The sequence below is a fragment of the Staurois parvus genome, unplaced genomic scaffold, assembly GCF_062004578.1.
Source record: "Staurois parvus isolate SC_StPar_1 unplaced genomic scaffold, SC_StPar_1.0 ptg001335l, whole genome shotgun sequence".
Taxonomy (NCBI): Eukaryota; Metazoa; Chordata; class Amphibia; order Anura; family Ranidae; genus Staurois; species Staurois parvus.
The window spans coordinates 154,222-169,273 of record NW_028319131.1 but is presented as its reverse complement, the minus strand read 5'-3'; the positions used below and the strand labels follow the sequence as shown (position 1 = coordinate 169,273).

At 49.0% G+C, this 15,052-nt stretch overlaps 1 protein-coding gene across 2 annotated transcripts in view; it reads left to right on the top strand.

The window, feature by feature from the left end:
- Positions 1–15,052, top strand: part of LOC149436815 (inactive carboxypeptidase-like protein X2) — a 121,320-nt gene that overhangs the window by 34,149 nt on the left and 72,119 nt on the right. For both annotated transcript variants that reach the window (XM_089661416.1, XM_089661415.1), the window contains 2 exons: positions 3,646–3,755; positions 8,429–8,568. In XM_089661416.1, coding sequence (XP_089517542.1) covers positions 3,646–3,755; positions 8,429–8,568 — 250 coding nt within the window. The remainder of the gene's footprint in view (positions 1–3,645; positions 3,756–8,428; positions 8,569–15,052) is intronic.

Here is a 15,052-nt window from a genome sequence, read left to right as displayed (position 1 = left end):
ATGAGATGCCCCTGGTACCTTTTTCATAGGCTTTTTTGAGTTTGGCAAGGACATAGGGGCCCCATAATCCCCTATTGCCCGGGGGCCCCATGAGTTGTCAGTCCGCAACTGGTCAGCATGCATACTGTCGGGCCACAGGCAGCTGGACATGTAAATATATTTTTAGGATCCGCATAGTTGGCAGTGTTGTTGGGGCCCTGAGATCAAGGTACATACTTAAAACCTGGTGAGGTCTGGAGATGGCTAATGGCCAGTGGGAAAAGGTCTTCCTTCCTGGCGGTAAGTAGAGGACACCTCAAATGATACAGGAGTCAGGTGACTGGAGCCCCCATGTCTCATGGGAACTGAGGGTACATGGTTGGATCACCTGAGCCACGGCCTGTAGCCATGAGGAAATGTGAAGCCCTGCTCAGTGAATAGCTCCCAATATTGGGGGGGTCAATGTGTGGTGAACGAGGGGAAGGGCTTAGTGGGGTTTCGAACCAGCCAACCATACACTGCAGAGCAGACTACATTGGGCTTTGGGGTGAGAATGTGCAAGTGCTCCAAACCCTGAGTAGCCCTTGCAACATTTTGATTGCCCAAGAGGATGGAAGGTTTATAAATCGTGGAGCCATCCTCTTTCAGTTACAGTTACAGAATCCCTTCAGAGATGTTAGTCCTTCACACATTCATGGTTGAATCTGTGAATTAAAATCGGTACCCCAGAGTTTTGACAAAAAAATAGCATTATATGTGGTAGACAGATGATGAGTGACCCCCCTAAAGCTTTCTTCCTAAGGGAGCCTGGGTTTTTCCAGGGTTCGGAGATGGTGTTGGATAGTTGATATATGTCTACCCTCTTGGAGGTGAGTAGAGGACCCCTCAAATTGAACATGCATCAAAAATGGTGGAACGATCATCTTCTAGTTACATACTCTCACCCTTGTCAGGAAGGCTTCATAGACCCCCTTTATTTCTAGGGTAGACATCTGCTTGTATCTGGTCAACCTGAGTTAGGTCGCCCACCCACATTACAGTCTGATTGTACAATATCCTTCAACTCTTCCAACAACTATGGGCCTGATTGATGAGATATTGAATGTTAAGGATAGTTTAGGTAGGACTTCAAATTAATAATGTTTCTTTTTGTAAATGCAGAAGGACATTTAACAGATATTGTCCATTCAAACTGGAATATGTATGACCAGCGTGGAGGACTCATCATAGTTCTGCTCAAGGCTCATAGGACTCCAGCATTGACCCGCTGGTTGTGGACATCACATGCCAAGGGGAATGGTTGAGAAGTTCCTGAGCTTGAGCTTGCTTTGGGAAAGAGAAGGACGAACGTCAGCAGACCACAGATGGACACGAGATAATCGCAATCTGAGACTTGCTTAGTAAGTAAACATAAGACCAATGATGGGATCCAGAATTCTCGTAAAGGGGGATGGAGAAATCCTGATGTGCTCTCAGCAGGTTTCAGAGTTTTGGAAAGTGGCCATCCAGCATTCCATGACCATAGTATCACTATCAGAGAGTACCCATAATTCTCTGCGTACCCATAATTCTCTGCGTACCCATAATTCTCTGTGTACCCATAATTCTCTGCGTACCCATAATTCTCTGCGTACCCATAATTCTCTGCTTATCTTATACTGTGGCCAAAGCCAAGACACAGATTTATGGGAAAGCTGCTGAGAAGGGTCACTGTGTGCCGAGGTTTCCCAATATTGGTAAGTCGGCTCTAATCCTCCCGATTATTAGTGATCAGATGTTTTAGGTGCATTAATGAGAGGATTGCTGGCTACCTTCACCTTATTTCCTGCCTTTAAATATTCATATTTGCAACGTTTGCAGCACAAAATTATTCCTATCAGTTCCCACCCCTGAGGAACTTACTCCCTAACCTACAGTGACCTACGCTGACCTCATCTTATAGTTCTATGGACGTCTACATATTCCTGGATTCCCGGGTCTGTACACTTATTGTGGTCATTATGAGGGGTTTACCACCATCCTGGAGCCACGGTACCAGGTCTACACACCCAATGTACCCATTATGAGTAGCCCCACCATCCCTACGCTGAGGTCCTTGGTCTGCACACCTGAGGTGCCCATTATGAGGGGTTCCCACCATCCCTGTGCTGAGTTTCTGGGTCTGTACACCTGCTGTCCCCTTTGTGAGGGGTTCCCACCATCCCTGTGCTGAGTTCCCATGTCTGTACACCTGCTCTGTCCATTATGAGGGGTTCCCACCATCCCTGTGCTGAGTTCCTGGGTCTGTACACCCGCTGTGCCCATTATGATGGGTTCCCACCATCCCTGTGGTGAGTTTCTGGGTCTATACACCTGATGTGCGCACTACGAGAGGTTCCCACCATTCCTGTGCTGAGTTCCCGGGTCTGTATACCTGCTGTGCCCATTATGAGGGGTTCCCACCTTCCCCGTGCTGAGTTTCTGGCACTTGTGCCACATAGCTGTTGGTAGATCTAAAGGAGATTGGACTTTTAAGCTCACCACACATCTTACAATCTGATTGTACAAATACATATATATGGCCTTGGTGAATACAAAACAATATTACGACAGCCAACACATTTCAGAGTATCAGAGCAAGGCTTGTACACCCACTGTGCCCATTATCAGGGTTTCCCACCATCCGTGTGCTGAGTTTCTGGGTCTGTACACCCGCTGTGCCCATTATGAGGGGTTCCCACCATCCCTGTGCCGAGTTCCCGGGTCTGTACACTTGCTGTGCTCATTATAAGGGGTTCCCACCATCCCTGTGCCGAGTTCCCGGGTCTGTACACCTGCTGTGCTCATTATAAGGGGTTCCCACCTTCTCTGTGCTGAGCTCCCGGGCCTGTACACCTGCTGTGTCCATTATGAGGAGTTCCCACCATCCCTGTGCCGAGTTCCCTGGTCTGTACACCTGCTGTGTCTATTATGAGGAGTTCCCACCATCCCTGTGCCGAGTTCCCGGGTCTGTACCCCTGCTGTACTCATTATGAGGGGTTCCCACTTTCCTTGTTGGATTTTTTATTCATATTGTGGAGATGGTGCAAGGAGGAGATAGAACACATAAAGGTAGGTGTGAACACCTAACCCTCCCAGTTGTGCAGGAACAGAGCCAGGAATCTCACTGCTGGGGTCTCCAGTACGAAGTCAGTTGGTGACTGAAATATCTCCTCTTGGTGGTTTGACCCTTTAAGGTTATCTCCAGGTAAAGCTGATGTTTCAGTCATTGGTGGTAACACATGGTCTGGATTTCCTTTGTCTTGCTGCCCCCACACTACCACAGATACTTTGTACTGGTTTAGTGGACTCAGGGGCGGACTGACCATTTGGAAACTCGGGCACTGCCGAGGGCCCGGAGTCAGTAGGGGGCCCCATGAGATGCCCCTGGTACCTTTTTCATAGGCTTTTTTGAGTTTGGGCAAGGACACAGGGGCCCCATGATCCCCTATTTCCCGGGGGCCCCATGAGTTGTCAATCCACCCCTGCTCATCCCTAGACTCATCGTGCTGCATTACCTGCATTTTTGGATGTTCTGGCCTCATGATGTACAGTATTCTCACGCTCTGTAGTCACACTTTCTCTGCTGGGGTCTAATGTTGGACTTCTCACTGTTAGTAATGAATGGCTTATGCTTTTCCCTTGCAGAATGTCCTCCATTGGGATTGGAATCTTTGAGGGTCTCAGACTACCAACTGCGTGCGTCCAGCATCAAACGCTACGGCCTGGGTGCCCACCGTGGACGCCTCAATATTCAGGTGAGAAAGCTCAGAGGGCATAAAGATGTGATGTAAGAAGGGAAATTATGGGATAAGAGCTTGCAGTATATGTTTTAGGTTTTATTAAACAAGCAGCAGTGAATGGATATAATTATTAGAACAGTATTCACTGAGTGAAGACAGGACCCTCATCTCACGACGTTTCCATAATACATCATAGACTATGGTTGTCAGAGAAGGTTCATGTTAGTCTTCAGTAGGCCCAACTGTCCGTCCTCAGTTGTTATATCTGTTGCACCTCATCCCATATGGATAGCATAGGACTTGTGTATGATGGAACCATGCAGAGGCCAGAATGGGTTTAGCTGGGAACACATGAAAGTTGGGACCATGCACAGAAAACTAGATTTGGCTAGGATGGAAACACATGGATGGTGGCACCATACACAAACAACCAGAGTAGGCTAGGAAGGACACACATTTATGGTGGCACCATACACAGACAACCAGTGGAGGCTAGGAAGGACACACATGGATGATGGCACCATAGACAGACAACCAGAGTGGGCTAGGATGGACACACATGGATGGTGGCACAATAGACAGACATCCAGAGAGGGCTAGGATGGACACACATGGATGATGGCACCATAGACAGACAACCAGAGTGGGCTAGGATGGACACACATGGATGGTGACACCATAGACAGACAACCAGAATATGATTTGCATCACTGGAGGTAGAGGTTCTTGTAATGGGCGCCACTGGAGTTGTAGAGGTTCTTGTAATGGGCATCACTGAGGTCATAGATGTTCTTGTAATGGGCATCACTGGAATTCTTGTGGTTTTTGTAATGAGCGTCACTGGAGTCATACAGGTTCTTGTAATGAGCATCACTTGGTTTGTAGAGGTTCTTAAAATAGGCATCACCGAGGTGGTAGAGCATCTTGTTATGGGTGTCATAGGGGTCATAGAGGTATATGTAATGAGCATCCCTTGGTTTGTAGAGGTTCTTGTAATGGGCATCACTGGGGTTCTTGTGGTTTTTGTAATGAGCGTCACTGAAGTCATAGAGGTTCTTGTAATGGGCATCACTTGGTTTTTAAAGGTTCTTATAATTGGCAGCACTGGGGTTGTAGAGCATCTTGTTATGGGCATCACGGGGGTCATAGAGGTTTATGTAATGAGCATCCCTTGGTTTTTAGAGGTTTTTGTAATGGGCATCATGTGGTCATAGCTGTTCTTGTAATGGGCATCACTGGGGTTCTAGTGGTTTTTGTAATGGGCGTCACTGGAGTCATAGAGGTTCTTGTAATGGGCATCACTTGGTTTGTAGAGGTTCTTATAATGGGTATCACCGGGGTTGTAGAGCATCTTGTTATGGGTATCACCGAGGTTGTAGAGCATCTTGGTATAGATATCACCGAGGTTGTAGAGCATCTTGTTATGGGCATCTCCGAGGTTGTAGAGCATCTTGTTATGGGTATCACCGGGGTTGTAAAGCATCTTGTTATGGGTATCACTGAGGTTGTAGATCATCTTCTTATGGGTATCACCGAGGTTGTAGATCATCTTCTTATGGGTATCACCGGAGTTGTAGAGCATCTTGTTATGGGTATCACCGTGGTTGTAGAGCATCTTGTTATGGGCATCACCGGGGTTGTAGAGCACCTTTTGGTATGGGCATCACCGGGGTTGTAGAGCATCTTGTTATGGGCATCTCTGAGGTCGTAGAGCATCTTGTTATGGGCATCACCGGGGTTGTAGAGCATCTTGTTGTGGGTATCACCGGGGTTGTAGAGCATCTTGTTATGGGTAGCACCGGGGTTGTAGAGCATCTTGTTATGGGTATCACCGGGGTTGTAGAGCATCTTGTTATGGGTATCACCGGGGTTGTAGAGCATCTTGTTGTGGGTATCACCGGGGTTGTAGAGCATCTTGTTGTGGGTATCACCGGGGTTGTAGAGCATCTTGTTATGGGCATCTCCGAGGTTGTAGAGAAGGAGAAATATAAGCAGATTACACTTCAGATTTAATAATGATTCCACTTTATAATAGTTATATGATGCAGAATTTCAGGGAAGGAAATGTAGGGCTCAGCAGTGTTAGTCATTTCATGTAACATGGAGGGGTGATCTCAGAAGAAGATTTCCATCTCAGTTCTGGCTGCCCTGTAGCTGGAAAGTTTCTGCAAATAGACCATTTCATCCACTTTCAAGGAAAATGTGAGGGCGACTGTTTTCATTTTTTATAGAACTTTCAGCAAATTTTCAACTCAGCTGACTTATGGATTTACACTCTGCTGATTTTAGTTCTGTGAATGTTTTCAGAAGCAAAAAAAGATCCTATTACTTCAGGAGGGAAAATGGAAAGTGCACAGTCCTCCAACAGTGCAGAGTATTTCAGGAGAGGAGAGTTATAGAGGAAGGAGCGGAGTCCTCCAACAGTGCAGAGTATTTCAGGAGAGGAGAGTTATAGAGGAAGGAGCGGAGTCCTCCAGCAGCGCAGAGTATTTCAGGAGAGGAGAGTTATAGAGGAAGGAGCGGAGTCCTCCAGCAGTGCAGAGTATTTCAGGAGAGGAGTTATAGAGGAAGGAGCGGAGTCCTCCAACAGTGCAGAGTATTTCAGGAGAGGAGAGTTATAGAGGAAGGAGCGGAGTCCTCCAACAGTGCAGAGTATTTCAGGAGAGGAGAGTTATAGAGGAAGGAGCGGAGTCCTCCAGCAGCGCAGAGTATTTCAGGAGAGGAGAGTTATAGAGGAAGGAGCGGAGTCCTCCAGCAGTGCAGAGTATTTCAGGAGAGGAGTTATAGAGGAAGGAGCGGAGTCCTCCAGCAGTGCAGAGTATTTCAGGAGAGGAGTTATAGAGGAAGGAGCGGAGTCCTCCAGCAGTGCAGAGTATTTCAGGAGAGAAGAGTGATAGAGGAAGGAGCGGAGTCCTCCAGCAGAGCAGAGTATTTCAGGAGAGGAGTTATAGAGGAAGGAGCGGAGTCCTCCAGCAGCGCAGAGTATTTCAGGAGAGGAGAGTTATAGAGGAAGGAGCGGAGTCCTCCAGCAGTGCAGAGTATTTCAGGAGAGGAGAGTTATAGAGGAAGGAGCGGAGTCCTCCAACAGGAGAACATTTCAGGAGAGGAGAGTTCTAGAGGAAGGAGCGGAGTCCTCCAGCAGTGCAGAGTATTTCAGGAGAGGAGTTATAGAGGAAGGAGCGGAGTCCTCCAGCAGTGCAGAGTATTTCAGGAGAGGAGAGTTATAGAGGAAGGAGCGGAGTCCTCCAGCAGTGCAGAGTATTTCAGGATAGGAGATTTATAGAGGAAGGAGCGGAGTCCTCCAGCAGAGCAGAGTATTTCAGGAGAGGAGAGTTATAGAGGAAGGAGCGGAGTCCTCCAGCAGAGCAGAGTATTTCAGGAGAGGAGAGTTATAGAGGAAGGAGCGGAGTCCTCCAGCAGAGCAGAGTATTTCAGGAGAGGAGAGTTATAGAGGAAGGAGCGGAGTCCTCCAGCAGTGCAGAGTATTTCAGGAGAGGAGAGTTATAGAGGAAGGAGCGGAGTCCTCCAGCAGTGCAGAGTATTTCAGGAGAGGAGTTATAGAGGAAGGAGAGGAGTCCTCCAACAGTGCAGAGTATTTCAGGAGAGGAGTTATAGAGGAAGGAGCGGAGTCCTCCAGCAGTGCAGAGTATTTCAGGAGAGGAGAGTTATAGAGGAAGGAGAGGAGTCCTCCAGCAGTGCAGAGTATTTCAGGAGAGGAGAGTTATAGAGGAAGGAGCGGAGTCCTCCAGCAGTGCAGAGTATTTCAGGAGAGGAGAGTTATAGAGGAAGGAGCGGAGTCCTCCAACAGGAGAACATTTCAGGAGAGGAGAGTTCTAGAGGAAGGAGCGGAGTCCTCCAGCAGTGCAGAGTATTTCAGGAGAGGAGTTATAGAGGAAGGAGCGGAGTCCTCCAGCAGTGCAGAGTATTTCAGGAGAGGAGAGTTATAGAGGAAGGAGCGGAGTCCTCCAGCAGTGCAGAGTATTTCAGGAGAGGAGTTATAGAGGAAGGAGAGGAGTCCTCCAGCAGAGCAGAGTATTTCAGGAGAGGAGAGTTATAGAGGAAGGAGCGGAGTCCTCCAGCAGTGCAGAGTATTTCAGGAGAGGAGAGTTATAGAGGAAGGAGCGGAGTCCTCCAGCAGAGCAGAGTATTTCAGGAGAGGAGAGTTATAGAGGAAGGAGCGGAGTCCTCCAGCAGTGCAGAGTATTTCAGGAGAGGAGTTATAGAGGAAGGAGCGGAGTCCTCCAGCAGAGCAGAGTATTTCAGGAGAGGAGTTATAGAGGAAGGAGAGGAGTCCTCCAGCAGAGCAGAGTATTTCAGGAGAGGAGAGTTATAGAGGAAGGAGCGGAGTCCTCCAGCAGTGCAGAGTATTTCAGGAGAGGAGTTATAGAGGAAGGAGAGGAGTCCTCCAGCAGAGCAGAGTATTTCAGGAGAGGAGAGTTATAGAGGAAGGAGCGGAGTCCTCCAGCAGCGCAGAGTATTTCAGGAGAGGAGAGTTACAGAGAAAAGAGCAGAGTCCTCCAGCAGAGCAGAGTATTTCAGGAGAGGAGAGCTAGTGAAGTGCAGACTCATCGGTGAAAAGATGGGGTCACATTGGGATGTTGAATGTGTACTCCTCTCCTCATTTGCAGGAATCCTCCAGTTCGGAAGCATAACTTTCTTACACCTTATATTTCTCCTTTCTCCATCAGTCCGGGATCTATGATGATGACTTCTTTGATGGTGCATGGTGCGCTGGGGAGAAGAACAAGAAGCAGTGGTTGGAAGTGGATGCCAGGAGGCTAACCAACTTTACTGGAGTCATCACACAGGGCAAGAACTCCATATGGACGTGAGTATACCAGGCACCTCCAACACCCTGAACCCTCAGAGTACCTTCTGGAGAGCCGTTCTGGAGCCATATACTAATGTGACCGCCTGCCCCAGGACCCCTCCATATTTGTGCATATAATGATTCTTTTTTATTTGTTATTTTGAAAGTGGAAGTAAAGGTTGCTGGGTGGGGGTGGGGTGGGCTCTTGCCATAATGGCCATGTATATGTTGCACTACCCCCTTAGGAGTCGCTAGAAGACTTGGGTACCCCTATATTCCTTCACTGCCAGGCATCACACATCTTCACAAAGACTTGCATCCAGAGTCAGAAATCAGTCCTAGAGCTTTAGTTTTTTTTAGTTGTTTTATTTAGGGGATTGGAACTAGAATAGGGTTTGGAGTGTACAGGATGCCCAGGGGAACTGATAAACTGAGGACAGCTTCCTGGGACTATTCACAAGCCTTCACTGCAACAATGTACCACCCCAGATGAACTCCTCTTCTCCACCCAGCAATCTGGAGGAATCCCTGAACAGAGGATCTGGTTCCTGTCACTTTAAGTGCTGGACAGCCCCAAGTAGGTAGCGAATCTGGTTTCCTACCAGAGTGCTCCTTCCCCCTATTCACCCAGGGGGTGTAGGTGTACTCACTCAGATCCTCTCCTGTACCTCTGGTGAGTTGGTGGCTGCTGCCAGGCCTATCAGCTGGGCCGTTCCTTCCCTGTCATACAGGTGGTCCTTGCTCTGAGAGCCAGTGAAGCTGTGAGCTTTCTTACTTTCCAGCTCAAGGCCTGAAGGTAGGTCCTATCCCACTGGGCCTCCTCACAGCCTCCTGCCTTCAGCTTCACATCTTCCTCACTATCTTCTACCTGAACTCTCTTGCAACTGAGCATGCTCCCTCACTTTTAGGGGTATCCTGGCCCCTTGCCAAACCTCCTCTTGGGGATTGGCAAGGATCCCTAAAGAGTGCAAACCAGCCACTCCTTAGATCTACCCACTGCCTCTAGGCCTTCCTCCAAAGCTCTATAGCAGGGAGAAATTCCACAGTGGCTGGCCTGCAGAGCCTCTCAGCTCCTGACCACAATTTTACCTCCTGGATATTACACCCAGGCTGCTACTCAGCCATCCTTACTAACAATCAGGACTCTAGCTCCCCCTAGCTAGCTCGGAGAGTGCTGCACATACGCATATATCTGAATCCACCATTGCTGCCATTTTCTCTGTGCTACCTGTGTGGAGGACCCACACCTTAATCCAATCAACATGGAATGTGTCAAGGCAGATGTTGATTGTCTAGGAACAGGATGGAAAGTGTGAAAGTTGTGGAACCACCTTATTCTAGTTACATAATCCCATCCTTGGTGTCAGGAAGTCTGCACATGTGATAATCCTTCAATTTCATTGGTTGAAAGTTCAGATTGCTGTCAAATCTTTGAGGTAGAGATGTGAAAACAGCAAATGGTGTTGAAATATTGACTGAATTATTGCAAAGCCCTTAGACCTATATTATATAGGGGTCTATTTATAAAAGGTCTAGACCAGCAATGGGCAAACTACGTCCCGCGGGCCGTATACGGCCCGGCGGACCTTTTAATCCGGCCCGCGGAGCTAGGCTCCCACTAGGCTCCTCTCACAGTCGGCCGTGTAGCATGAAAATCGGTCTCCTATGAGGATCTGTCCCCCTCGACGTATCTGCGCATGTGCCGGAGATAGCCGATCGGCTGCTAATGCCTGAAACTGGCACATGCGCAGATACGTCGAGGGGGACAGATCCTCATAGGAGACAGATTTTCATGCTACACCTGAACGGCGCGGGAACACGGCGAGGGGAACACGGCGAGAGGAACGCGCGGAGCAAAGGTAAGTGAATTGACACAGGGGGGACTTGGGGACTTAATATGGGGAATGAATTACTATAGGGGGGATGAATTACTATGGGGGATGAATTACTATGGGGGATGAATTACTATATGGGGGGTGAATTACTATATGGGGGATGAATTACTATATGGGGGATGAATTACTATGGGGGATGAATTACTATGGGGGATGAATTACTATGGGGGATGAATTACTATATGGGGGATGAATTACTATGGGGGATGAATTACTATGGGGGATGAATTACTATGGGGGATGAATTACTATATGGGGGATGAATTACTATAGGGGGGATGAATTACTATAGGGGGGATGAATTACTATATGGGGGGTGAATTACTATATGGGGGATGAATTACTATGGGGGATGAATTACTATGGGGGATGAATTACTATGGGGATGAATTACTATGGGGGATGAATTACTATATGGGGGATGAATTACTATGGGGGATGAATTACTATATGGGGGATGAATTACTATATGGGGGATGAATTACTATATGGGGGATTAATTACTATGGGGGATGAATTACTATATGGGGGATGAATTACTATGGGGGATGAATTACTATGGGGGATGAATTACTATGGGGGATGAATTACTATATGGAGGAATAATTACTATATGGGGGATTAATTACTATGCTTACTATGGGGGAATATTACTATACTTACTATGGATGACACATACACATCATTCATCTACTCTTGGTCCGGCCCCCGGGTCCAATACATGAACCCATTGCGGCCCTCAAGTCAAAAAGTTTGCCCACCCCTGGTCTAGACTGACGTATCGCCATTTGTTTGGTGGTGGTGGAAAGGAGAATCTCATTTTCAGTAATGCTGATTATTTATAAAGGGTCATTTTTAATGGTAAAAATGAACAATTAATGGCGAAAAGTCTGAGATGTTAGTAAAAAGTAAACGCCATCCTGAACCTAAGCTGCTATTTTCTATGGAAGACAACTAGACAGGGAACCAGATTTGTGCGATTTTTTTCAGTTTTATTTATTACCTGTTTGCTTTTTTTTTTTTTTTACTAGTTTGTACTTTTTTCAACTTTTTTTTCTCACATGGGCACAAAAGTAACCCATAGCAGAATGTTTGAGAAAAAAAATGGGCATGATTTTCCAGCAAAACTGAACAAATACAGACCATGAATGGAGGGGCTATATGATTGGGGGAGTGGAATAGTCCGAAGAAGTTAAAATGTAAGACACGCCTCAGCCTTCTAACCCTGGAGAACCTCTACACTGATCTTCAGGGAACCCCTGCTAAAACAGATTCATGAGGGTACAATGGAAAAATGCCCCTCACATTGGTAGTCAGCAATCCTCCTTTACAGTGTTGGTCAGAATGCTACCCTGACAGCGATAGAGATTATTGGTACCATTACGCTGGTTCTGCCGACTGACGCTGGCCCTAGAATTATACAGGCGCCAGCAGATGGGTGGTCGGTCAGTTACAGCTCAAAGAACTCAGAGCAACCTCTGGAGGAACCCTAGAGTTCCACAAACCCCAGTTGAGCATGGTCAGATCTAGGGGGTGCTGTGGTGAACTATGCCTCCCAGATTTTAGTTGTGCCCTCCCCGAAACCAACCGCCACCCCTCCACCCCAAACACTATGCCCGCTGAGCCATACTGCAAACAGCTGCCCTCTTCTTGCAGCTTTGTAAATGTAGCAGTGACCTCTGTCCTCTGCCCTGCCAACAGTGACCCCTGTCCTCTCCCCTGCCAGCAGTGACCCCTGTCCCCTGCCCTGCCAGCAGTGACCCCTGTCCCCTGCCCTGCCAGCAGTGACCCCTGTCCCCTGCCCTGCCAGCAGTGACCCCTGTCCTCTGCCCTGCCAGAAGTGACCCCTGTCCCTTGGCCTGCCAGCAGTGACGTCTGTCCTCCACCATGCAAGCAGTGACCCCTGTCCCCTGCCCTGCCAGCAGTGACTCCTGTCCCCTGCCCTGCCAGCAGTGACCCCTGTCCCCTGGCCTGCCAGCAGTGACCCCTGTCCTCTGCCCTGCCAGCAGTGACCCCTGTCCTCTGCCCTGCCAGCAGTGACCCCTGTCCTCTGCCCTGCCAGCAGTGACCTCTGTCCTCTGCCCTGCCAGCAGTGACCCCTGTCCTCTACCCTTCCAGCAGTGACCCCTGTCCTCTGTCCTGCCAGCAGTGACCCCTGCCCTGCCATCAGTGACCCATGTCCCCTACCCTGCCAGCAGTGACCCCTGTCCTCTTCCCCGTCAGCAGAGACCCCTGTCCTCTGCCCTGCCAGCAGTGACCCCTGTCCTCTGCCCCGCCAGCAGTGACCCCTGTCCTCTGCCCCGCCAGCAGTCACCCCTGTCCTCTTCCCCGCCAGCAGTGACCCCTGTCCTCTTCCCCGCCAGCAGTGACCCCTATCCTCTTCCCCACCAGCAGTGACCCCTATCCTCTTCCCCGCCAGCAGTGATTCCTATGCTCTTCCCCACCAGCAGTGACCCCTATCCTCTTCCCCGCCAGCAGTGACCCCTGTCCTCTTCCCCGCCAGTAGTGACCCCTGTCCTCTTCCCCATCAGCAGTGACCCCTGTCCTCTTCCCCGTCAGCAGTGACCCCTGTCCTCTGCCCTACCAGCAGTGACCCCTGTCCTCTGCCCTACCAGCAGTGACCTCTGTCCTCTACCCTGCCAGCAGTGACCCTTGTTCTCAGCTCTGTTGTCTCCTGTACACTGCCCTACAACCTAATGGCCTTCGTACACTGCCCTACATAATGCAGACCATTTCTTTGCCCTGCTGACCCCTTGTACACTGCCGTGCTGATCTCCCATCCTCTGCCCCCTGACATTTTTTTACTGAACCCCCACATCAGACAGGCTAGATCTGGCTCTGCAGTGTAGAATGGCTGACATAAGAGGGCAGTGTAGGTCCAAGATTTTAAACCTAACTGGAGGTTGACTGTCAAGCAGTTTGGAGGAGCTCCAGGGGAAGGAGCTGTGGGAGATTGTCTAGGAGACTATTTTGGAATCATGGAAAGGAGAACGTTGCCCCAACCAGCCCATTTTTTGTGCACCAACTGGGTCAGGTTATAAGAATTGGATATCTTGGCAGGTAGAGGGTCTTTGAAGTGGGAGGGTTACCAAATGTGGTCCCCCTCTGGTGGTATGCTGCTTTCACTTTTGGTTGTCTTTATTGCGCCCAAGCCATGTAAAGGTAGAAAATAGTCAATCTGAAGCTGTTCTTGTGATGGTGGGTTTCAGTTGGGAATATGCTTGGTCCATAGTCAATCCTTTTGGCTAGTGGACACCAAAGACCCCTTCTTAGAATCCAAAAGTTTTAATGTTATGCATCACCCTCCAGGTTAGATTGAGGATTTTTGTTTGTCAGCCAGAGGCTTGCTAGAAGCCTGGTATTAGTCAGCCTGGAAGTGAGGCAGTGGGGTTACCTCCGGTCAGGCTGGGATGTGCTACAGGTCCAAGCTTCTGGACCCCTCCCACCTTTCTAGAAGGCTCTGGTATTTTCCAGAAAAGGGGTGGAAGAGGCCTGGATTTACATGTTTGAGGGAACCTGCCCAATCCCCAGGCAGGAGTCCAAACATGGTGGCTAGGGCAACCCTTAACTATGGGAGAGACTGCACAGCAGGGGAGTTGGGTGGAAGATGGAGTGAAGGAAGGTGCTGGTGTGTGGAGCCTGGGAGGGGGCTCAAGAGGAGGGGCACCGACCTACAGGCTGAAGTTGGACAGAAGGATCTCCACTGTTCTATAGTCTACTGGGAAAGGCAGCCTGTCAGCATGGAAGAAGCCAGCCCAGCATAAGGCCTGAAAGCAGTTTCAACCTTTAAAGCTACAGGAACAGGACAGTGTGAGTACTCCTATACCCCCTGGGCCAAAGAAGGGAGAGGGCAGTCAGGTGCAATACCCAACTAGTTCTCCCTGGGCCTACTTCATTTTAGATCTCAGAACAGCTGGTGGATGAGATTTTCATCTGGGATCTAAGGAGGTCCACCAAAGGGGACCAAGTGCTCCTTACAGATATTGATTGCTGAATTCTGTCCATTTTTGCTGAGAGGGTCGACCTCAAAGCTGTACAGTTCCTTGGGCATCCCATATACGCCTATACCCCATCCATGTTGTTAACCCCTAATAAAAACAGCAAAACCAAGCTCAAAGACTGTTTTACTGACTTCAGATGAGAGTGTTTGGAAAATGTGTGTTGCCTGGCTCTGCGGAATTAAGGGGGGACCCTAAAACTTAGCAGCCCTCGAAGCCCTTAGCGCTACAGTTATTTATTTCTGGTTATTTATTATTTTTACAAAACAATTAAAAAAAAGGGGGGAGATAAGGGAGAGCAGCAGGGACGGACTGACAACTTATGGGGCCCCCGGGCAATAGGGGAACATGGGGCCCCTGTGTCCTTGCCCAAGCTCAAAAAAACCTATGAAAAAGGTACCAGGGGCATCTGATGGGGCCCCCTACTGACCCCGGGCCCTCGGGCAGTGCCCGAGTTTCCAAATGGTCAGTCCGCCCCTGAAGAGCAGGTTGCCCTACAACAGAAAGGGATTGCAGTATGATGAACATTTAATGAGGAACTCTCCAGAACAGTTGAAGGAAGATGAGACATAGTCAAGCTCTGGGAGGAGAGCGATATTTCCTAACACT